Source organism: Trachemys scripta, chromosome 3 (genome assembly GCF_013100865.1).
Source record: "Trachemys scripta elegans isolate TJP31775 chromosome 3, CAS_Tse_1.0, whole genome shotgun sequence".
In the NCBI taxonomy this organism is placed as follows: domain Eukaryota; kingdom Metazoa; phylum Chordata; order Testudines; family Emydidae; genus Trachemys; species Trachemys scripta.
The window spans coordinates 3,376,582-3,401,075 of record NC_048300.1 but is presented as its reverse complement, the minus strand read 5'-3'; the positions used below and the strand labels follow the sequence as shown (position 1 = coordinate 3,401,075).

The 24,494-nt window shown below is 53.3% G+C and overlaps 1 protein-coding gene across 3 annotated transcripts in view; it reads right to left on the bottom strand.

Annotated features, from left to right (window-relative positions):
• Positions 1 to 24,494, bottom strand: part of MERTK (MER proto-oncogene, tyrosine kinase) — a 57,798-nt gene that overhangs the window by 16,966 nt on the left and 16,338 nt on the right. For 2 of the 3 annotated variants that reach the window (XM_034763959.1, XM_034763957.1), the window contains exons 5-10: positions 20,550 to 20,636; positions 17,598 to 17,713; positions 11,172 to 11,355; positions 9,517 to 9,668; positions 3,113 to 3,266; positions 1,333 to 1,486 (exon numbers count right to left, since the gene is read on the bottom strand). In XM_034763959.1, the coding sequence (XP_034619850.1) occupies positions 1,333 to 1,486; positions 3,113 to 3,266; positions 9,517 to 9,668; positions 11,172 to 11,355; positions 17,598 to 17,713; positions 20,550 to 20,636 (847 nt within the window). The remainder of the gene's footprint in view (positions 1 to 1,332; positions 1,487 to 3,112; positions 3,267 to 9,516; positions 9,669 to 11,171; positions 11,356 to 17,597; positions 17,714 to 20,549; positions 20,637 to 24,494) is intronic. The other variant, XM_034763958.1, reaches the window with a different exon arrangement.

Here is a 24,494-nt window from a genome sequence, read left to right as displayed (position 1 = left end):
AACCCGAGACAGCAACTAACCTTCCCTCCTCCCCCACCCCTTGTTTCGGGCAGACAGATGCTGCAGCCCTGAGGGGGCTCTGGACCTCTGCTCCCCAGGCCCAGCGACAGGCACTGACAGAGCAGACAAGGGACAGGAGGTGACTGGACTCAGAAAAGACCCGGGGAGTGAGCTCAGCTCCTGCGGGGAAGGGTGAGCTTAAACAGAAGGGGCGGGGTCCAGAGGGGACGCAGGGGCAAGAGATACAGAAAGGCGCCGGCCGACAGCGGTGCTGGAAATACGTTCTGGAAACGCGATCAAGGTCAGTCGAGCAGAGAAACGCATTCGACCAAGCCAAAGGAACATGGCTCCGCTCTGCGAGCGGAAGGACAACAGAAGGACATGTCCACTGCAGACAAACTGAGTGATCAGGCTAATCAAAACCAAGCAAAGTGACCAGACGCTGAAAGAAGGAGCTTGCCGCTGGCACCCTGAAGATGAAGCAGCAGGGGACAGGAATTTTGGGCTTACTTTTGAAAGAATCCATTTCCAAGGATTACTGGACTATAAAAAGAAGGGGAGAAAACCCGTTCGGTATCCCCTGAGAGAAGAAAGCAGCCAGCGCTTGGTGTCTCTAATAGGTGGTCCTCCCACCAGAGGGGCTGAAGCACGCAGTCAGTGTGGTGTGAATAAGAAATGGCCACATCATGCTAGAATTACGTTTTGGACACTAGAAAGTGTGTTGCTTTGGTTTGGTTTGGAACCCTTTCATGCCTTCCTTGCTCCATGTTCTTCATTACTCAACTTATTCTTGTTTTCTTCCCAAACCATCTCAGCGCTGTCAGGCCAACGTTGGGGGTGTGTGTGTCCTCGACGCCGTCAGGCCGACGTTACGGGGTAGGGGTGTGTGTTCTCGGCGCAGTCAGGACGACGTTACGGGGTGGGGGTGTGTGTTCTCGGCGCCGTCATGCCGACGTGTTCTCTTTAGAGGCAGGGAACTGAGTAACTTCTACGAGCACCCAGAGAGAGGGATGCTGAGCCCAAACTGAGCAGCTAAAGGCCCCGCGAGGTGGTGACAGGACCCCTGCCCTGAGCAGTTTCTATCACATTCCCTACAACACAAAGATCTGGCGGTGCCCCTCAGCCGAGGCCGTCCATGCGCTGGCACTTACTGGGGCGAATGGGAGAGGTGAAGGTTTATTTAAACCCAGAGGCAGGGCGCCTCCCACTGCTCCCCCTTGGCCAGCCCACTTCTGCCCCCACAGGGCCAGCAGCTAGTCCCATGCAAGGCTTTCTCTGCCAGCCATTTGGCCAGCGCTCAGTGCTCCCGCAGCAGTTAATTGTGGGACTTACCCAAACATGGTTTCCATCCGTCTTTTCCTGACAATCACCGAGAAATACAGGATTAACCCGATGGCGACGATCCCAAGGATAAAGCCAAGGACTATGGCAAAGGAATAGTTGTTTCCTGGCGCTGGAGTCGAGGAAGGCGCGGAGGCTATCAAACCTGATAAAACAGCCCATGGTAAAGAACATAAAAGGGGGTCAGTCGACAACACGTGGTAGGCGTTGTAGGATTTTTAAACAACTAAATCCAAACAAGGCATTCAAACCACAAAAGACATGAAAGAAATACAGAAGCACTAGGGACACATTGCATGTGGATGGAATAAATCAATGCATAGCTTTATCTGAACAACAAACCAAGGTGTACAGGTATTCGGGGATGTGGTTTCTCAGGGCTGCGTGTGTTGTTCTCTCTATTACAGTACAACACGGGGGCCAACCGAGATCAGGGCCCGGTTGGGCCAGGCGCTGCCCAGACACACAATAGGAGACCTGCCTGGGGCAGCTTGCGATCTCATTGGCCAGGCAGCCACAGGGCAGGGGAAACGCTGCCCCCCACACACAGCCAAAGCAGGGGGCGGCTGTGAGGGGCACGGCTGTTTTCTGCCAGGGTGGGCAGGTGAAATCTGTTGGGGAGGGGGCTTGTTAAGAGGGGAATGACAAGGCAGAGGAAGCGAAGAGGGGCAGGTGGAGAGACTGCCGGAGTGGGAGGGTTGGAGCAAACAGCTTATCTGCGCAGGGCATGGAAAGACCCGAGTGCAGAAGGCAGCCTATCTGATGCTCTGCACCCGCCCGCTGGCTCTGTTTAACCACCAGCCCCTACAGGAGTGCCAGGAGGAGCTCTGCCATGCACATCCCACCCAGGCAGCCTCTGGAGCCTGGGCCAAAACCTGCAGAAGTGGTGGGGAGATGTCCAGAGGGCTTTGGACTAGGCCCCAGAGAGGCTCTTTGTGTGTGTGTGTGTATGTATATATGCACACGTGTGTGCAAGCGAGTGACCAGCATCTGGATGACCTCTGCCCCTGCCACTCAACAGAATCCCAGGTGGCGGCAGGTTGGGGAGAACCCAGGCCTGGAGACTGCGCTGGGGGAGGCGCTGGAACAGGGGAATAGCCAGGTCTGTGGAAGGGCAACAAGGGCCTCTGGGAAAGAGGCAATCCGGCTGGAGCTGCCAGGACCTGAAGGGAGGGCTAACTGGAGGATCACAGCTGAGACGAGTGCCTCTCAATCCCACTGCGCTGGGGACTTTGCAGAGCCAGGACCCATTTGGAGAAGGCTTCGGAAGCTCATAAAACCTCGAAGCTGGTCCGGCTCGCTCAGAGAACGGGCCCCTTTGGCAGGGGCAGGAGCCCCCCCCCCCAGTCTGATCTGTAGCTCCTCTCTAGGCTGGTTGCGGCAACCAGAGCAGGAAGAGGCTGATGCCCGCTCCGGCTCGCAGGGAGGCTCCAGCAATGGCAGCCGTGTGCAGACGAGGGCGTGGGCATGTTAACGAGGACACGTTGGTAAAAAACCACATGTAGCCTGTCCACACTATGGTTCTTATCAACTGCTGCCATTGCTGGAGCTGCAGTGGGGGCGAATTCCACACCGACTTGCTGGGGCGGAGGCAATCAAACAAAGCAGTGTGTGTGAACCGTACGTTTCATAGCTAGGCAGATTCTGCAGGTCAAACATGTACTTTACAAGAGAGCTGTTCAGGTTCCAAAGCCAGGAAAGGCCACAAACGAAGTGACCTCTTTGAAATGAAATGCCTCGTTAATGACACGATTGTATTATTTGTTCTTACCGTCCCCTGGGATGAAAACTACCACTGGGTCGCTGAAGGGCCCGATCCCCCCCTTGGTGATGGCGGCGACGCGCACAGCGTATGTGGCGTTAGTGACTACGATCGCAATGGTGGCGACAGTGGTGTTCTGCTGGGCTTCAGAAGAACGATTCTGCTGAAAATGAAAAGAAAGAAAGAAAACAGCTAGCACCGCGGAGAAGCGCTGCTTGTTTTCACTGGACATGCCCAAAATGGAAACTCAAGATTTATTTTAATCTAACATTCTTTCCGGATTCAATTTTCTGGTTGCCAACCCTTAACAGCCAGCAGGAGTTATGACTCGCGTAATCTAACTGGGAGCTATTTATAGAGAATAATTGTTCTTCGAGAACTGGATGAAAACAAAGTAGCTTAACAGGATTTCCTTTTTAGACCACTTCACTGAGCGAGGCATGATTCAACCCAATTGTCACGCAGCCTTCTTGGCTGCAGGCTCTGGGACAAGGTGAACCACCCTCCCGAGGAGCCAGGAAAACCTACACAAGAGAAAATACAATCCCTAAGCAGTAGGGAGCCATGCAACGGCCTGTGTCTCTATTTCGTGTCTTCAGGCTATCCTCTGCCCCTGCTGGAGCCATGTGGCTTGCAGGAGTTACTCCAATACTCCCCCCGGCGCTCCACTACACTCCCTGCAGTACAGAAGGAGTCTACCTCCCATGGAGATTTGTAGCCCCTTACTTGTATTGTTGAAGTTATTTACATCCAAGATACAGACTGACAGAGCAGAGATTACATATGGAGCCGGTCACAGGGAGGCCTTGTCTAGACGAGGGTTTAATGGTATTAGCTGACAGGTCTGAAAAGTCTAGCGTAGACTTTACAATGTGCTGAAAGGGCGAAGGCAAATCCCACGCTCCCCTAACGTCACTTGCCCACCGTTGTGCGTGTCCCAGGGCCTGTGCCTGGCCACACGAGGGTAACCGGCCTGTTACTTCAAAGAGGTTATTGCACCTTTTATCCTAGCCCAGACGCGGTTGTGGGGACAAGAACCCGGCAGCAGTTTAAGTTCTCTGCATGAACCATTTTTTGTGCCCTTCATGTCAGGTTTGTCACACATGGCGCCCCACACTTTGGTCCCAACGGGGCAGCAGGTTTGGCTGCAAGGGCTCCTATCGGCCCCACCTGTGACCATGTTACCACAAACTGACCTTGCTGGTGGGGGGACGGGCTCTCTGGGAGTGTGCTGGGTGGGGATTGTCTTCCTCACTAGGCCCCTCCTCTCTCCGGCAAAGGGGAAAAGGCTTTCCCCACGGGGCAGGCTGGCCCCTCCATAGCACCCAGCCGAACTCCAGACGTGAAGCTCTCAGTCAGAGGACGGGCTTCTTCGATGAACCCAGGCGATACCGCCTCATGCCTGTACGCAGTGCAGCAAGTTATCTGTTGGGATTTGTTTTCTGCGTATCTCTCTCCCTGCTGCCCAGCCACACACACGGCCTGCTTGCTCTCCCCAATCATGGGTACCTTCCTTTTGTTCCTTCTCCTTTTAGGCCTCATCCTCGCTGCCAGAGGTCTCCGGCCAATTTCCCCACCAGGGTAAATTAGCAAAACTCCAAGGTCAGTGGAACGGGGACCATCTGCACCCGTCGAGAATTTGGCCCTTCTCATTTTTCCATGCACAAAGTGCAACCATATAAAATTGTAGTAAGGAAGATCTTTGTTTCACAATTAAAGTAATGAACCGGGGAAGGCAGACTTTGTAGTTGATTGTTTTATACCAATGTGGTTTCATGTCATGCTAATGACATTTCTAGTTTTACACGGCGTTTCCTTTCATGGCCCCAGCACGACGTTAGATTGATTCAATGGTATCATAGATGTTTTTCTTGATCAACCGTACAAGTGATTCCCTTTCCCACAAACTCACTGTTATTTCCTGCATTTCTTGAGAGTCAGCTGGACAGCTGAGAAAGTGACTGGCGTTGCTCCATGACAACCTATTACTGAAAAACAACCGTTCGGTGACAGATCATACAGCTGGCAGACTGACGTGCAGATTACAACATCTGCGGACAGTTTTCAAACAGAGTGTGGTCATGATACAGCAACAACAGGGAAAAAAAAAAAATCGGTGAAGTGCCAGTTCAGCAGGAACCAAGTCTGAATTGCCATTAGACAAAAGAACCCTAAAAATGGAAACAAAATGACTATATTAACATACACGCACTTACAGGCCTCCTCGATGTAGGTGCTGCTAAAATAGCTCTGCCCTGTGGAGCAGCACTGAAGAATACTTGGCCTACAGTTATGCACGTGAATACAGGGATACTTTCCTGCTCTTTGGCAACACTCCCAGGTTTCTCCCGCTTTGCTCCATGGCGCCCTGAGGCAAAGGGACGTCTGCCAGGTGGTGTTTGTATTGTTGTGTCTCAGTCAATGCAAAGAACGTCTCCATTCTTTAATCTCTCGTGCAGCTGCGCTGTGCCACGCGAGCACTCAGACCGGAGGACTATTCAACTGGCCGCGTACAGTACATGCAGGAAGTGCAGCCTTCTCAACTGATGAGACACACCCACCGGGTCCGATCCTCTGTCCCCCTTCAGGCTGCCGTAACAGGACAGCCGGAGAGTCCCCTGGCATAGGGAAGTTGCCAGGAGGCATAAAATGGGCACAGCCACCTCTGCAAGATTCTGGTCCTGCCCTGGCATTTTCGGAGGCGCGTTGGTGGGGGGAGAGGTTTCAGCATAACTTGGCTACTGGAGAGATCCGTAGGGCTCCATGACTTAAAGCAGTCCCCAGACTGCTGCCCCAGCCCCGGCATTGGGGCGGGGGAGAGAGGCAGCTCGGCTGGCTCTGACCAGCTGGATTTAATAACCAAGAAAACCTCAGCCCAGAGCTGCCATGTCACCGTAAAAGCTGTAAACAAACAGGGCTGTGTGGGCCCGCCTGCAGGCAGCCAGCCGCTCCCTCGGCCAACGGCCTGTGCGGGGACAGGGGTCTGCATATGTGATTTAGCATCTCTCCGCTCCGTGGCCCCAGCCAGCACAGTGCTTCAGCACGTACCTAACTTTAAGCACACGATTAATCCCACTGGCTTCAATGGGGTACTCATGTGCTTGAAGTGAGTTAGGCACATGCTTATGTACCTTGCTGAATCGGGACGGCTTTTCCATCTCATCTGACCCGTCCCTCTTGGTGCATCGAAGTCCCTGATCCAGAGGCTGGAGGGAAGTGTCCGGACTGACTGAGACTTCATTTGGATAACGCTATGGTCAAGATTTTCCAGACCGGGTTCTGAATGAAGTTGGGATCCGACACCCACTTTCAGACATCTACCTTGGTGGCTTGATTTGCAAGGCGTTGAGGGTCCTCGCATCCATGCCCCAGTTCTGGCCAGCTGGTGGAGGCACCTGACCCCATTGTTCAGGCTGGACAAGAAAGAGGTAAACCAGGGGGTCCTCTGCAGACTGAAAACACCCTCCCCAGGATTCCACTCTCGCCCGCGGAACTGTCTGACACACGCTGAATGGACGGCATCCCCAAGTGCAGCCCATGGGGGAGCGGAGGGGTAGCCTGCACATCCCCTCTGTGGTTGATTGCAGCGAAAAGTGCATCCACTCCTGCTAAGGCATCCGTGCGAGTCAACAGCCCCTCTCCATCGCGGGAGCTGAAGGCAGCCGCCAGATTTCTCTCTTCCCAACATTTTATGGCATGCTGCCATTACAGCAGCCAACAAAGCACATACATAACTCCCCTCCACGGAGCAGTCAATCGGACTGCTCACACAAGTCAACGTATGCGGCGAAGGAGGTAGGGTCAGGACCAAAGCGATTCCGTAGGTCACCTCGAAACTTTGCCATCATCATTTCTTTGAAAAAACGTGCGTTTCACAGCCCATCAACCCCTTCAATGCAATAAAGAAATCACAGTCTCTCCCCTCCCCCACTAACTGTTACGTGACATCGTAATGAAAGTGGTCTGCCGTTCTCCCCTTGCTTGAGAGCAGGTTGCACATTGCCGGCCAGTGTGGCATTCTGCTGTTACCCACGAGCATCCCACAACAGTACAATCGAGTTGTGCTAGGGACAACCACCCATTTTTCTTACATTAGTCTTGCCGTTTGCCGGGTTGCTGTAGTTGTCTTGGTCCCAGGATATTAGCGAGACAAGGTGGGGGAAGGAATCTCTTCTACTGGACCAACTTCTGTGGGCGATAGCGAATTATTGTTGGTAACGGCCTTTAGGACATAGGCGCTAGGCTGGGAAGGCTGAAATGTTGGCCAAGGCAAGGATTGCTTTGACCGCTTGAGGTGCTGTGGAGGGACACCAGGGACAGTGGTTACCAGGCTCGCTTGGGTTTTGACCTGATGTGCGTGCGCCCTGGAAGCCAGCTTGCGAGTACCAACATTTGGATATTTGTAGGGATGTGTATGTAGGAAAAAAGGCCCTGACATTTGTGTTCTGGGCTGCCTGCATTCCGACCCTGCGGCATTACATGACAGCAACATGATATTTTGCCCTGCAATGAATGTTGTAAGTAGATGGAACGAATCAACCATAAACCACAAAAATAGTCTTCAGCCCCAATTCTGCAAAGAGCTTTTGTCCTGTCCAGCAAAGTCCCATTCTTAGGCACCGAGCCAAGATTTCCTACAGTCAGAAGCCACTCACCCACTAGCAGAGAGTTTATATCTTCCTTTGACTCAGCTGGTTTTCCACACTGAATGCAGGTCACTGAGGAACAGTAAGCAGCTATGGTGTGTAGTTATCCTGACGTATAAAACCTTTTTTATTGCTTAAAAGTCTTATGTTGAAAATTCACCAATAAATAAATAAATAAATAAATAAAAGTCCCTTCTTCCCGTGCTTGTGAGAAGATAAACGTGTCAGCATCTTTTTCCAAGTGTTAGTCACAAGATCATAATATCGTTTTCTCGATTTCATTGTGCGTGAGCCATATAGATAGGATAAAAAGGGAACAGAAATCGCAGTGTCTTAGAAAAAGAGTGTGAATCATTTCTTCCACGCAGATTTCAAAAATGTATGCATTCAGCGCCTTTTTGTGTTCTAAACTTTGGATTATTCAGAAGGCAAGAAACAGCCCAGCAAAGTACACAAGTAAGTAGGCAACCTCTGGATGGAAACATGTGCCTGGCTTGCCGGCTTCCTTTTGTCTGGTCTATAATGGCTCTATTTGCTTCACATTTGTTATGCAACTCCCTTCATTCCCGTGCAGGGATTTCCCACAATGCAATGGCTCCAAGCTCACGTGTTATTCTGCCCATTATCAGCAGTGACCCAGGAGCAGCCGGACTGCTTGGGCTAGTCTGACTTGAAGAAGAGGCCAATACCTCTGGGTCTTGAAGGCGTTTGTAACTGGCATTGCTGTAGCCCAGAGAAAACAAGCAACAACAACAACAACAAAAAGTCAGAATTTTAAACTCAGGATTAGGGCTGGCCGGAAAATAAAACTCACACACAAAAAACTGTGAGGCTTCGGAATTTGTTTCCGTTCCAGTATAGAGCAAGACTGAGACCTTTGGAAATCTTTCATGAAAATCTGAGAGATTTGGAGCAGGGATGTCAACCCTGATCTCCCACTTGCCCAGAGAGTGTCCTCACCACCAGGCTCTTTTGTCTGCTGGGTCCCTCACTTACCCGCCGAAATTCCAGCCTGGATCCGAGAAACTTTCCCTAGGGAAACGGTGTAGAAATCGGTACGTTTCCGTGAAAAGTTTCTGTTCGGACGAAAGGGCATTTTCCACCAAAAAAAGGTTCAATGCATTTTTTTTTTGCCCAGTTCTACCCAAGATCCCAATGCTCCCTTCACTCTGCTCTCCAAACGAAGAGACTCCCCTCCTGCACACACCTCGGGAGAGATCCACCGAGTCACACTGGGATAAATCCCACGCAAACGAGATCCGACTTGGAACCCAAGAGCCAGATTCTCCCCAGCCATGTACCTCGTAGCCATTTCCATCTGTAAAAGCTACCGAATCCCAATTCCCGCTCCAAACCCTCCAGCACAGGGAAGAGCCCCTCAAAATACTAACACGTCGCATGCAAACAGCATCTTATTTGCTTTTTTTTTTTTTTTAGAGAAACCCCATAAAGAAGCGATAATGAACACGCTATTTTTCTTGCTTTGCAGTTCCCCTTTAAGACAAGAACGGGCACAACAGCTCTGGCTAATATTCTTAGTTATGAATTGTAACTGTATTAACACACACCACAGAGCCACTCTCTGCCCCAAAGAGTTTATAAACGCTGTGTATGGCTATAGACAGCAGGCAGATACAGACTGATGGGGGAATACTGAGAGGACACCTGTGAGCAAGAAAGACAGCATCATAGCTGCCTGGCCATCGTCGAGATTTTTGTGGCCATCATGTTACATTTAGTTCTTATTGTATTTCTTTTCATACGCACCGTTATCTTTGAGTTCTGCCATGTGTGCAGTAGCCTGTAGCCCTGCAGTTCTCCATGCTTTCGTCCAAGATGGGGCCTTGCCCATCTGACTTCCAGGGAGGAGCTGGACTCGTTGAAGAACACTGTGACATTCAGAGGGGGAGTAGATGGGGCTACAAGACACAAACAGAATCACGTACAGAGCTAAGCAAACCAGGCAGACGTGCCCATCAGCAACTCACGTGGATGTGGTGGGGCTCCTGGGTCGCAGAACTGAACTTGGGGCCTTCTGTGTCTCAGAAATGGAGGCCCCAATCCTGCCGTGACTTTGGCGCCCATGTGGAGCTCATGGAAGGATCAAGGCTAATTCTTGAATTAACCCCCTCTCTAAGTCACTCTGTCCGAACAACCACATTTTTCAGATTCCCTGAGCACACCCCGGCCAGCCCCATGGCAGGAGAGCCATACGGAGTGGGCGGCTTTCCAGGCTCTGCGTCTCTCAGGTCTAGCTGCTGTTTTCAGCGATGCGATAGCTGCCACGCGCAGGTGTCAGAAGGCTGTGGGAATGGGCAGGGGAGCGATTGAATAGGAAAACGCACCCCATCTTGAAGCTGCACCGTCTCCTCTTTGGGGGGCCTCGGCACTAGGGCGGGGGGGGGGAGAGAGTCCCTGGCTTCCCCCGCACACTTCCCCACTCCGAGAGCAGGGAGCAGCCAAGACCAAAGCCATATTTCATAACCCCATGCGACCCATGACCCCACTGTCCCCGTCAGAGCGCCAGCACCGTGACCGTGGTTTAGCTGGGATTTCTTGCAGATAAGACGTGGACCCACAGCCCCTCGTGAGCACTGAAGAGCCCAGCGCATCTTTCCCAAAGGGCTAACTCCGGCCCGGGTGGCTGGGCCGTGTCTCCCTACAAATGCCCCGCAGCGTGAACCGAGACGCTCCTCTCCTACGCAGCAGGCGCTGCTGGCCCAGCATGGCAGCTGCATGGCCCCATGCACCTGGGTCCCCACAGAGCTGGGACCTCCCTCAGGCCTGAGAGCAAACACTGGGGGTGCCCTGCCGGCTGGGCTTTCACAGCCCCAAAGAGCCAGGATCTGCAGTGTCAGGGGCACAGTCAGGTGCTGGCTGGTAGGGGCAGCAAGTGCTAAACGGGGGAGGCGCTGCTTCTCTCTAAGAGACCCATCCTGCACCCCGATTCCCATGGAGCAGGAGTGAGTCCAAGCCCAGCCGGGCAAGGGCTGATTCCCCCAGCCCTGTGCCGCTGCAGCCAGGGAGCACAGGGGGTGGGACATACTAGCTGTGTAAGTCACTGCACGGGACGGGGGTGAACAGAGCCCAAATACTCCTCCCCACCATGGCCCCCAGCTCCCCGCAGCCGCCCCCTGCCTGGCCAGACGCTGAGGGCAATAGAAGCAGTGGGGAAGCCACCTCCCCCCTAGAGCGGGGAAACACGGCAGTGAGGACCAGCTGGCACACGCCTGCCTGCACTTCCCAGTGCCAGCGACCACGCCGTGCTGCCTGTGTGCCGGTGAAGGAGCTCCTGGTGACCCATCCCTTGGGCCTCGGCATGGAGCTGTCAGTGCCCTCTCGGCAAACTGAACCCCTCGGCAGAGAGCCCTACGGAGCACAGATCTACAGACCGTCCTCCGTCTTATTTGCTCTTGTCCTACCTCCCTCGGTTGTGCTGGCCAGAGTCCAGGGGCTGAATGAAGACCAGCCGACTTCATTCCTGCAGGAAACACGGATGCTATATTCTGCCAGGGGCTGCAGCTGCTGGATGGGATACCGATGAGGTGGCACAGAGGTGTTCCAGGTCAGAAATGAGCCGTTGTTCAGTGGAGCCGCTTCCCTGACCTTAATTGAAAATCAAACGGGGACACGGATGAGTCAGCAAGAACCTGCCACGCCAGAGGCACGTTAGGAATTTGAAGTCTGTAAACAGGATCTAGAATTCTGTCCTTCCCCCTTCCTCTGCTCTTCCCTCCGCACTCTCTTAACTCGTACGGGGAGGAGACTGGGGGGAAGTTTCACGGTAGGCAGCAAGGCTGAGACTTTTTACAAACACAGCCTACCGTAAGAACGGCCATGCTGGGTCAGACCAATGGTCTATCCAGCCCAGTATCCTGTCTGCCGCCAGTAGCCAGGTGCCCCAGAGGGAATGAACAGAACAGGGCAATTAACATGTGATCCATCCCCCGTCACTCATTCCCAGCTCCTGGCAAACAGAGGCGAGGGACGCCCAGAGCATGGGGTTGCATGTGTTCTCATTTTAGAGGAGGACACAAAATATCTATGGTAAAATGCACAACTGCTCTGCTATGTGCGGCCTGCTTTCAACAGAGGAATAAACATAAAGCATAACACAGACGCAATGACTCGGAAGCCGTCGCTCCTGGTTCTGAATTCCCACTCTAAACGCTCACCGAGGTTCTATTCCGAGAAACTTCTTTGTTACTGACAAGCTCCCCAAAACTGCACAGACCCTAAACAAAGAGGATTCTGCAGCGTTATGAGGGAAACAGACCACGGAAGGTGGTAAGTTGATGTATTTAACAAGTTGTTTTCCTTGCACTGAATTACTCAGAACCAAAATACATTGTCAGGTGAAAGGCATGACAGGGGACGAAGCAGCCAGTCATAACAAGAACTAGATGCAGTGAGATTAGATGGGGGGCACAGAAAGATCATCAAAAACAATGAGGAGTCCTTGTGGCACCTTAGAGAAAGCTTATGCCCAAATACAACTGTTAGTCTCTAAGGTGCCACAAGGACTCCTCGTTGTTTTTGCTAATACAGACTAACACAGCTACAACACAGAAAGATCAGGATCTTATCCTGACCCTAAAGGATTTGACTCAGGTGTATTCTGACGTGGACTTTTGGGATACTGCCTCCGGCTGAACGCCCCTTTGTGAGGTCCGGGATGGACTCTTGCAACAAACCCAAACCTCACACCGTATGAAATGTCACCTCTCACTTTGCTCTCCTAACAGCTGCTGCAGAACACAGCATGAAGCCAATTATCACTCTGGAATCTGCTAATGACTTATCCCCTTAGCTGAATTAAAAAGCCCTGCCTTTTACGAGATGGGAAACCTCCCAGTGAAAAGTATCAGGGCTAAAAATGTGAAAAGTCTTCCAGAATTTTTACCTCGAGAGCAGACTGTAGAATGCACACACAGAGTACCCTAAACCTTCGTTAGTGCCCAGAGATTAAAAACAGTCTTCAGCTGGGTTCCTGCATGCAAACCAGCATACTACGCATCACGCTTTGCTTCAGAATTCCCATGCCCAGGACTGCAGTTTTTTAACCGGAAGAAGAGTTTAGACATGTCCGGTCTGAAAGCATGGGCATGGATTTCACCAAAACCACCCCCCAGCCTGGTGCTGCTGTATGGAGAGCCAGCAATGCCATCAAAACCGCACTCGGAAGAGGGACGGATGTTATGCAGTCCTCCACGCACGCTCCACCTTTCCTCCTTTACATGTTCAGCAGAACAAGTTCCTAGTACAGAACAAAACGCTCGCCCAGTATGCAGCACAGCTGGAGTTGTGGGAGGACATCTGAAAGGCGTAAGAATGAGAGGAACCAGAAGAAGTAATCTAATCAGCAATTAACCAGCAGAAAACTCAAGCTACCCGCCAACCTTGCCAACAGTATTGGAATTGTATCATCACGAGAACTACCTGGTCTTGAATGGCTCCCCAGGAGAATATTTCTGAGCGTCAGGCAAGCATGCAATTTCTTCTCTTCCCCACTCTACTTCAGAGAGAACCACTGAATGGGAAGTTCCCAACACAGCTGGTCTTTGAGGCCTTGTGCTCCACATAGGACAGCCAGCAGCACCAGTTTGCATTCAACAAAGAGAGGACCACTGTGTCTAGTGCTTAGTGCGCAGGACCAGGAGACAAGGGCCCTAGAGTCAGCATTGACATTGGCTCACTATGTGGGGGGGGGGGGGGGGGGGGGGGAACATTCATCAGCAGAGATGAGGACAGTTAATGTCAGATTCCCAAACCAGATAGAAATGCAGGGTCAGAAGATCATCAGATGCTGCTAGACGCTTTGACAAGAACGTGTAAAACAGTGATCAAAACCATCTGCTGCTGATGCTGGCTCATTTATTGTCATATAAATACTGTAGTATGTCTCCAGCTGTTGTATCCCCTTGTCTCAGCCCAGGGCCGTCCCTAGACATTGTGGTGCCCTTCTCAACCCCCCCGCCTCCGCGGGGGTGTGTGTGCTGGCCCCAGGCCTCTGCGGAGGGTGGGGGAGCTGCGCACAAGGTCTGGGCGGGGGGTAGGAACAAAACCGCCCCCCAGCACAAGCCAGCGGAGCAGGTTGGGGCCGGGTCCCTCCACTTCCTGCCGCCCGGTGATTGCAGGGCGGGCCCAACCCCGCACTCACGGGGTGGCGGGAAGTGGAGTGAGCCGGCCCCAGCCCACTCCTCTCTGCTCCCTTGGCTCCCAGCCTTGGGACTTGGGGGGAGGGAGGAACCGCCCCCTAGCACTCACCGGCGGCGCGGCTGGGAGCCGGTGGAGTGGGCTGGGTTGCTCCACTTCCCACCACCCGGTGAGTGCAGAACGCGCCCGACCCCTGCTGCTGTCCCCAGAGACATAGCTCAGGGGAAGGGGTGGAGTGGGGGGGAGGCGGAGCAGGGGCAGAGGCTTTGGGGAAGGGGTGCAGTGGGCACGAGGCTGAGGTGGAGCAAGGGTGAGAAGAGGCAGGGCGGAGGTGGAGCAGGGGCTATGGGGAAGGGGTGGAGTGTGCGCGGGGTGGGTACAAGGGTAGTTTTCCTGGCCGGCTCAGCCGGCTGGGGGAATCAGGCCGGCCGCTGGAGTAGCACGCAGCTGCGTAGGGCACCAGGAAATTTGGGGCAACTGATGGTGCCCTACACAGCTGCGTAGCTTGCATATGGGTGTGGACGGCCTGTCTCAGTCCTACACAGTCAAATGTGCTATGAAGAGCCAAAGGGGCAAAAGAAAGCTGCCCTGCTCAGCCCTGCAGTCTTTTGAACCCGTCAGCACCGGTTGTGATGGGCCCGATTCCCAGGGGCGCTGCGTGCCCCCAGCCCTCGCTGGCTTTGTCCAATCAGCCCCTCCGGAAGTTGGGCCCTTTACTGTTTGATCACAGTGAGAGTCAAGCAAGGAAGCGACAGAGAGAAACATGATCTTTGAAAAGCACCTGCATGACAACAAGTCAGATCTTTTTTAAGTAGATGGCAGGGCGAGGAAAGCACATCCCCTGAGACACCCGGACTCCAGACACTGACACCCAATTCTCGGAATATTCTGGGGGAAACCCTGCATCACACAGCATCTTCCCTCAGAGTGCTATCCCTGCAGTGGTGTTACCATTAGCTTCCTGCAGACTGCTCACCGGGGGCCCCCTCAGTACTGGTCAAGGTGACGCACGGCATTTTCCAGGGACTCACTGCTAAAAGGGGGTTGTGGGATGTGATTTACACCGTCTTGTTCAGCGGGGAACACGGGCTAAATTGAGAGGGCCTAGCGCTGCCTTTGATACACATCCATAACTCCTACTGACTTCAACGGGAGGGGGCTGTGCATGTCTGAGGGTAGAATTTGGTTCACAAAATCCTAAGCAAAACCTTAGCAATATTCCTCCAAATAAGGCTGAGATATATATATCTAGAACGTACAATCAGCGACCAAACATGCAAATGGATTTCTAAAATGCAGGCGGACTGGTCACGATTATGAATTCTAAATCCACCTGAGTCTTGTCGATTCTTTCCAGAGAGGGGCCGTCAGGCCCGGCTCATTCAGAACTGGAACGCAGGGCTCAGTTCCTGCTAGCTGGGGCAAGGAAAGCACCCGTTATTGTCACCGACAGGGTCAAAAACGAACTACACATTTGGCAAGACGGCATCACCTGCGCCAGGCTGAACAGCGAAGGAGGTGCGAGTACAGTGGTTGAGTCACCGCAGTCGTTCTTGCCAGGAAACACATCTTGTTTTCGGATTTAAAAGGCTATTTCCTAGTGACGGGTCATGTAAATTAAGTCACAGGAAATTCTTTGTCCCTCCACCCTACTTCCTGAGCTGTAGTAAGAATGGACCATTAAAGGCTGCGCTCACATTATACTGGATGACATCCCCAGAGACCTTTCACTTTCACCAGCCCTCATACAGAGCGGGTTATGACGTGTCGGCGGCGGAGTCATTCAGATCTGACACCGTGGACGTGACTGAGGGCAAATGGACGGAAGGCTGGTCTTACTCACTATTTTTATTATGTACATTGTTCAACATTTTAATTCATCCACAGGCCAGGTGCTCTCAGAGCCGGGACTCCTGGGGGCGCAATGGAATGCTAAAGATGTTGCCTGACCCCGCTCGGATTCCGTCCAAGCCCCAGGCTAGAGCCGAGCGTACTCCCTCAGCCGTGCCGGGTGACTTTTAAAACGCAGATTTTAGCCACCACAATGCGTCTAAGCCAAAGGACAGTTTTCCTGAAAAAGGTGCAACCTTTGAAATGAGCGTCCTAAGCTGTGTGCACCTGACTGAAGGGGTTAATAACGATGGGACATTCTGAATAAGCCACGGCACAGAGTGGCGTTTAGTTATATACCACCCGGCATTTCCCTCAGCAAATCAGTATTCAATAAAACTAGCTATTATTCCGATGAAGAAAAAAAATGAACCCCTTATAAACAAGAACGAAATGACCAAAGAGCAGAAAAAGGACTGGACCCTGGAATGCCCCCTGCCTTTCCAGGTTAGAGCTACATGGGAGCCACTTGCAGGAATGGCCCCAACGCGCCTATAAAGAAATAAATATCGTCACTCACTCAATCATTTATCAGGAAGCCAACTTCCTTCGGCTAGCCAGCGGAGTGCTGAGAGTGGAGAGGTGTCCTAGAACGTTAAGTCTGCCTGGGGGCACTTTGAAAGCTTTATTTTGCTTTTGACCTGCTTTATCGGCTTATCAAACGGGACAGATATTAACACAACGTAAACCTTTTATGGCTTCTAAACCGCTGCAGTGGAAAAGCTGTAGCTGCCAGGTTGGATTCTCCCCACGGCAGGGGGAGTGCCCCACCAATGGCCAGGACCCTGCTTTAAAAGCGCCATTCTTCCCGTCAGTCCAGATTCCAGCAGCAGTAGTGTTGCCTTGAGGCGAGCTGGGCTCTGAGTAGGATCTGTGACCATTTCAGACTCAAACATCTAGCATTGCCTTGTGAGCATCTGTCTGGGCGTCAGACAGTTACTGGCGCCAACGCGCTCCCTCTGCCCAGTGTCCCACCCACACAGCTGAGCTGAACGCTGGGACCATTCGTAGTGAGGGGAGGCCTCTTCCCCTGCTCATCACCGAATGGCTCTGCCACCCGCCCCCACAGGTGCTACTGAAGCCCGGAGGCTATAGCAGCCTCCAGAGGCCCCACGGTGCAATGCAGACAGGCCATGCAGTGGGAAAGCTATTTACACTGCCCACCCCCCGTGATGGGGGTGTAGGAGGGAGTACATACCGGGCACTGCCCTGACGCGGCATCGTGGTACATCACAGCTGAGCCCTGTGCCACGCAGGGATCTACTAATCCCTGGGGAGCACAACCGCACGGGTGGGGCTTCCAGGAAACTCCGAGATGCCCCCAACTCCAGTGCCCACAGGGAAGCTGGCACTGCCCACTGCCCGGCTGCAGGTGTCCGGCCGCAGGTGTCCGGCCAGCAGGGACCTCATGGCTTTGACACCCTGACCCCATGAGGGTCTTGACCCTTCTGGGACCCCAGACCACCAGCCCAGTAAGAGACGAGCAATGTGCAGATGGCACATGGCCTGCCAGCTGCTCCGCACAGACAAGATCCGTGTCTTTCGGCTGGTCCGGCAGGGCCTCCCCACCCGCAGATGGAACAGGAGCCTGTGTTCTTATTTCTCGAACACTGAGACGGCCCGAATCTCCTCTCTCTTCCACCAGCATTGACCAAGTCATCTACCCGAGCGGCAATGCGGCTATCCCTGGCTTAGGCTGGTGCATGTGCGAGGAGAGACAGGCCCAGCCTGGCCTGCAGCCTCCTTGCCAGCACCACGCCGCAGCAAACACAAGTGGCTCGAAGCACGACGCCAAGGCTTACCTGGAGGCGGCAGCTGTGCAGAGGCGAATAGCCGTCGAAGCCCGGCACCCAGGACACCATGAGGCTGTGCGCTGTTCTATTCAGGACACGCACTTCGGCCGGCGCGGCTGGAGTTCCTACAGGAGAAAGCCAGCCCCGGTCAGCTCTAACGCGGGTGAACACAACACAGGCTCCCAGCCGGCTGCGGTGCGAAAACGCGCATGTGCAAGCTTTGTAGGAGAAACACCTGAACGCTGAACTCAGCGCTGTGGAGGTGGCAGAAGCCCCCGCAAGAGAAATAAGCCGTCCCGTCCCAGGGCTGTGTTGGGCCAAGGGGAGCGGCACCCCCGGTGGAAGGCAGATTCAAGCAGTGGCCTGACAGAGGGGTGGGGAGCAATGGCTTGTGGGGGTCCCCAGGGCTGGGAGCTTGCCTGGAACCCACTCATAGGGCACTTCCAGTGCGCACCAGCAGCATCTCCACGGAGTAACTGCTGTGCTGCGGGTGAGTGCGCTTTAGAAATCACCCCTGTGCTGTGCGTGGCCGCCCCGTGCAGACAAGTCCTAGGTGCCGTGCTCATCTCTACAGCACGGGCGTGAGCTCGGGCGTGCTTGGCCCCGCAACATGTGCTCAGCGCGAGAGCTTCAAGTGGGCATCACTGATTTCTCACGCTGTGCTCTGTCCCGTCGCCCCGGAGAGCTGCTCTCCCTGGCCAAGGATCACCTGCCCCTGGCTGCTGCCCACTCTGAACTGCAGGACACAGCTGGGTTGAGCCAAGCGCTGGTCAGAACCCCGGGCAGACCGCTATGGGCAGAGCGCTGGCTGGAGCCCCGAGTCGGGCTGCTGCGGGCTGGGCAGACGTACCCTCGGTGACAGTCGGAAACGTGTCTCCTTTCACGGGCCCGGCGCTCAGAAGCGGGTGACTGGATGGCCTGAGGGGGCAGGGGTGCCAAAGGGGTTAAGGGAAGGCTTTCTCAGAGGAGGGGGACACAGTGCTGTGTGTGAAGGCCGGGAGGGAGAGGGGGGCTGGGAGGGGGATGCAGCAGACCGCTGCCCTCCTCCTGAGCCCATCCCAGCTGCCCTGGAGATACGACGCCCGGCGGGAGGGACAGGTCAGAGGCAAAGCGCAGGGCTCACCATTATGTTTATGTAACAATACACAGCGTCAGCTTGCTGGTGTGTCTGGGTGCCTCCGCAGTGCTAACGGTGAGCAGCGGACTGGGAACAGCACCTGCCCATGCTTTAAGCGTCCCCTGAGGGGTCACGTCCCCTGAGGCCTCTGACCCTCCATGTGGGCTACCTGCTCCCTGCACTCTCCCCTTCCCTGGCCTCCGAGACAGGTGCTGCAGGCTGGGCCCTGTCCCTGCCAGCCTGGGTGCTGCTGCCATCTGAGGCCTGGATATGGCACCCTAGGGGGTGCTGGGACAGGGGGAATGACTTCCCAGAGCCTGCAGCACTATCCCTCGCAGGGAGTCGAACACCAAATGGGTGAGTTAGTCAGATGCTCCCCTTTACAGCCCTAATTTATGGGGCAGACTTAAAAATAGAGGCCATCCAGGCACTCTTCTTCGAGGTACTCGGCCAGGCAGCCGAGCCCGATCGTGTGTGTGTGTGTGAGGGGCTGCTGGCAAAGCCCTAAGGGAGTGACTGTGACTGTTCGCAGCCCTCTGGGTCAGATGAGGGCAGCTGGCTGGGACGAGAGAAACCCAGCTTCGCAGGCTGGGGTGGGAGCGGGGACTCGTTCAGGAGCACTGGACACAAACTCCATGTGGAAACCAGAACGCAACAGACCGTCTTCACCTTTCCTGGAGCCGTCTGCACAGGCTCTGTGTCTGTGAACTGAAACCCGTGCTCTGCCTCGGCTGGGAGCGCGTGGGCTCAGGGAAAACACTCCCTTGGCCGCCAGAGCGACTCCGGCTCGGGAATTTCAGGAATTCCCGTCCCTTCCGATGGAAACACGGAGGCTGGCTCAGACCATGAAGGAAGGAAGGGAGGGAGGGAATGGCACAGCCCTTCTGAAACTCCCCTCGGTTTGACAGCTGTGCTTACAAGCGAGCTCTTGGGTGCTTCCTCCCCCAGTCACAGCCCTGCGGACGCCCAGCTTTCCAGCTAGCAGAATCCCAGCAGGGGATCCTTGCAGCCATAATCGCCAGGGGGGTTTGTTGTTGCAGTGGCCAGCAAGGAAGGGAAGGCAGCATGCCCTGCTGTGGAGGGGAGAGACTCAGACCAAAGCGCAAACACGCTGTGCCTCCATCCAACTCTCAGTGCCTTAGGATTTATGGGGTTGGTGCATCTTGTCCTCTGGGGTAGGGGCAATACCTGCTCTCCCCAACAATACAACCTGCAGGAATCTCTGCCGTGGCCTGGCAGAGGTTTGAGACCGGCTTTGGAGCACAGCTACCAATGCAATGACTAGAGCTGGGAAGGAAACAGTTCTCCTGTCCGACGAGAATTTTTGAGATTTTTGACAATATTTTCCCACCCTGAATTGGGATGAAAACGCGAAACCTTGAAAATGTCACTGCCCAAAAATGCAAAAATATCAGACTGGGTCAAGTGAAACCCGGAGATCATTTCTAAAGGGTTTTTTCTACATTAAAAAAAAACTCTGAAAACAAAAAAATGTCAAACTATAAATCAAATTTTAAATGTTAAGACCACACATCATTTTGACCTGAACAACTATACTTTGTTTTGTAAAATGTCAAAATGGGACATTTGGATGATTTCGAAACTTTGTTTCCCGAGGTTTTTCCAAAACAGATTGAAACTGACCCTTTCCGTGGATAGTTTTGGTTTTGATGAATCGGCAATTTCTAGCACAAAATTTGTTGTCCAAAAATTCCCAACCAGCTCTAACAATAACCTAATTCCACAGTCTCACCGCCACGCGGGCTCAGGTAGGAGCCACAGACGGTTTACTAGGCAGAGGCCGTAGCAGCAGTAGTGAGACAGACTTCATGTTCATCACTTACTTTTTATATTGATCTGCACTTCATTCGAGGCAGTTAGTCCTTTCCGATTGTGAGCTTCACAGCTGAATATTGCAGTTTCACTAAGACCTGCAGGAAGATAAAAAAACAAATTTAAACATTTTATTAAAGCTCATGTTAAAAAAATTATAGAATACATAGGTTGGGAAAAGAGTGTCTGTACACCTGGGTATAGTGCTAAGATCATCCACAAATCCAAAGTTAGTTTTTTAAAAGTCATCTGATACATTGAGTCCACTATAACCGGACAATGGCCAGGCAGTGGTGAACATTCGCAGGACAAAGGGAAGTCCTTTCACCACCCGGTATTTCTTTCAAGCTCATTTAATTTCACACAAAGATACCAATTCCCAGGTGTTGTTCAGCTAGCCAGAATCACGCCTGAACGTCAACACACCTTCACTCACGAGGAAGAGAATTTAAGGGGAGACTTTGCAGCTTCTTTTGTTTTTAAAAAGTTATTTTCTTTTCCCCAGGAACATGAATAACCCATTTTTGCACGAACCACTTCAAATTTGCCGTAGGCTGCATTTCTTCACGTGCAGCACAGTAAGCAGGAGAGGAGAAAGTGGACATCCTGGTCCCAATGAAGCCAGGCGCTCAGATACTATAGTGATGAGCGTGGTATAAAAACCCATGTAGAACTCCCGCTGACTTCAGTAGGGCCCGGATTTCACCCAAATACTTTAACTGAGAAGCAGAGAACATAAGCGTGAGATGAAGGGGGCAGACCCAGTTCTGTAGTCCACAGCAGCGGCTGTTGCCCCATTTGAGAAATGGAGAGGCAGAAAGAGGAAGAACCCATGACAATAGCCTTTAAACCTTTGGTTGGTTTTTAAAGACTGCCCAAGTCATCCAAGTGCGATAGCAGCAGCAGAACCCCCCAGGGTCCCGACGTGACCCCCACCCGGATAACGGTGCCTCACCCAAAACCTCACTTCTTCCCAACGGGAACACAAGCCATGGCCAGAACGGAGCATCCTGGACTGCTGCAAGGGGACTGTGCGTTCTGGGGAACGTCGCAGGATGGCTTTAAACCCCCCACGGGCTGCTGGTGCTGCTAGCTGCTGAAGCCCACGCTGCTCCACGGCTCTGCCCCCTCCTAAACACACAGCAGAGGTGGCTGGCCTGGCAGTTTAAAGAGTCACTTGAAGAACTCCCTACTTTTGCAAGACACGTCCTACAATGACAAAGGCTGGCTAGCCCACCCCGCCGCTGGTTCTGTGGGCACAGGACCAAAGCTCCCCGTGCCCTGTGCAGCAGCTGTTCCTAAAGGCAGGGGGACATTGATGTTAATCTCCACCTCTGTCTGCCAGTCCCCTGACTCCCAAAGAGGAACACTGTGGCCCAGATGCTCAGCTGGGGCGACGTGACGTAGTTCACTGCAGTCAACAGGCTCCGCTAAGACGCACCAGCTGCGGTCTCAGCCCCGGGCTTTTATAGACTGACCTCAGTCTCTGGCCATCCTGGGAGTTTTTAGTCCCCTACCTGCCCTTAAAGTCAGGCCAGGGAAGTTTAAATCTCATACAAATATTTTAGTGCTAGTTTGGAAGGGCCCAGAATTCTGGCCTCTCCCCGCCAATCAAACCGCTCGACCCGCCCAGGCCCACGCGGGGGTCGACAGGGAAGGGGTTTGAGTCGAGAGACCCCTGCTGGGAAAAGGGTCTGGACTGAGGGGCGCGGGTGGGGACAGACAATCTAAGGCTGACTGGCTTCTAGCTAAAACACTGGGATGAAGGCATTGCTTATGATTTGTGTTGGCCTTTGCTGATCATATAGGAATGTCGGCAGTGCCCTTATCTGAACGGGCAGCTCGCCCAGTGGGACGGAGGCCAGAATACCGGGCGTTACTTCCAGAATCCAAGGGGAAGGGAAAAGTATGTGCACAACATGTGGGATCCTCTGGATACCACAGCAGACTCAGAGTCTGGGCGTCCCCTTTCCCAACCCACTTCCTCCTCTGCGTGATCCTGCACGTCAACGCCGGGGACACGCTGTTCTTGGCGTGCAGGACACAGAGACAGGCCACTGAGAGCAGGGCTCTCCTTAGGAGTTTGGGGAGGGTGCCCAACCTTAAGTGTCTCACTTTAAATAACTCTTTAAGCCACTACCAGCCACCTCTGCCGTTGAGGGGAGGAGCCTAGCAACCCCTCTGCAGCCGGGCAGAGCTGCCCACCTACGCATTTTTTGCCAATGGACAATCTAAGGCAGGGATTGTGAAGGTGCCGTGTCCCCGTCCACGACAGGAACTGCAGGGTATTTTGGGGGGAGGGCCTATATTTTCCTACTTACAGTGCCCCTGCTGCCTGCTCCAAGGACGGGGTGGGAAGCTGTAGCCCTCGCTGGTCAGAATGAGAGCTGGGGAAAGGGAACTTCCCACCGCACTGCTGGTGCGTTCTGCTCTCAGACAGACTCCCAGAGCTGCCTGCCAGCAAGCCCTGTTACAATCCCAGCACTGCTACTGCCAGGATCAATCACCTGCCCAGAGGCACGCACTGGGGGTAGGGAAAATGGTCTCTCAGTCCATAGGCTGCTGCAGCACTGAAACACAAGCGCTCGTTATGGGCCAAATCCCGACCCTTTAAAGTCAGTGGACGCTTTGCCATCAGCTTGGCCCTTTGTAAATAGACTATTGCGTAGTGGGCTAATAAACCAGACCTTCATATTCAGAGCCTAGACTACTGCAGAGGGGCCAATGGGTTCCAAACCTAAAGGGTACAGCAAGGAACATAAGCACATAAGAGTGGCCAGACTGGGTCAGACCAAGGGTCCATCTAGCCCAGAATCCTGTCTGCCAACAGTGACCAGTGCCAGGTGCCCCAGAGGGAATGAACAGAACAGGGCAATTAGCGTGTGATCCATCCCGTCGCCCATTCCCAGCGTCTGGCAAAGAGTGAAACAAACCAGTGAGTTCTTAGAACTTGGTTCACTTTACATGTTCCCGAGAGTGGGATCATCTTCCAAGCTGCCCAAATCCAAAGATCTCCCCTTTCCCAACCTCTCTGTATTATTGATCACTATTATCTCTTATTCCCGCCACACCCATATACACAAACCCACATATATATGTGCCACACACTGAATCCTTCCAAAAGACAAGGGCTCATTCAGTTTCTGCGCTGATCAGACTAGGAGGCAGAATATAAAATAAAAATCAGCAATGCTCAAGAGGACACGGCTCATTTTGATGATGGATAAAACTCTCTCTCTCTCTAGGATGGGTATCAAGATTTCATCCACACTTGGATCCCCTTTACGATTATACAAGCAAAAGCTTAATGCTGGGTGTCTTAATGATTATAGGAATATTCCCCTCATTAGATATACATCATATTACATCACCACTAACTAGAGTGTAGTTACAGAACTGTTCTAACTTTTGATATGACTAATTACCACCAATTCTAGCACTGTGCCTGGTATCTCCGGGGGGGTGTGGGGGTGGGGACTGGCGGGTGGCAGCAGCAGAGAGTAACCAGGTATGATCTCAGCTACACTCACACCCCTGTGAAATTCCAGGGTCACGCCAGCCTGTAGTCCAGAGTGACACTCAGCAGGCACCTCTAGGGAACCCTGCCATGTGCTAACACTCACCCCATGGAGCCATGAGTCTGGGGAGAAAGTAAAACGCGGGGAAGATGAGGGCCCTGATCCTTGGCTTGGTGCAATTCGGAGGAGCTGCAGCCCCATAGTTGCTCTGACCTACACTGGCTGCCAGTGGCCCCAGGGGAAAAGCCAGCCCGGGAACCCCAGTGATCCTGCACCCACTATAAACCTCAAAGATCGCTCAATACACTGACGGACTGAATGCACCTCATCCAGCTCCCTTGTGTGCCAGCCTAAGACAGCCCACCTCCCTCCCAGCCCTGCCTGTTCTCATGGAAGCTCACAGCAGGGGTCCCGAGGATCCAGCCCTTGGAGGAAAGG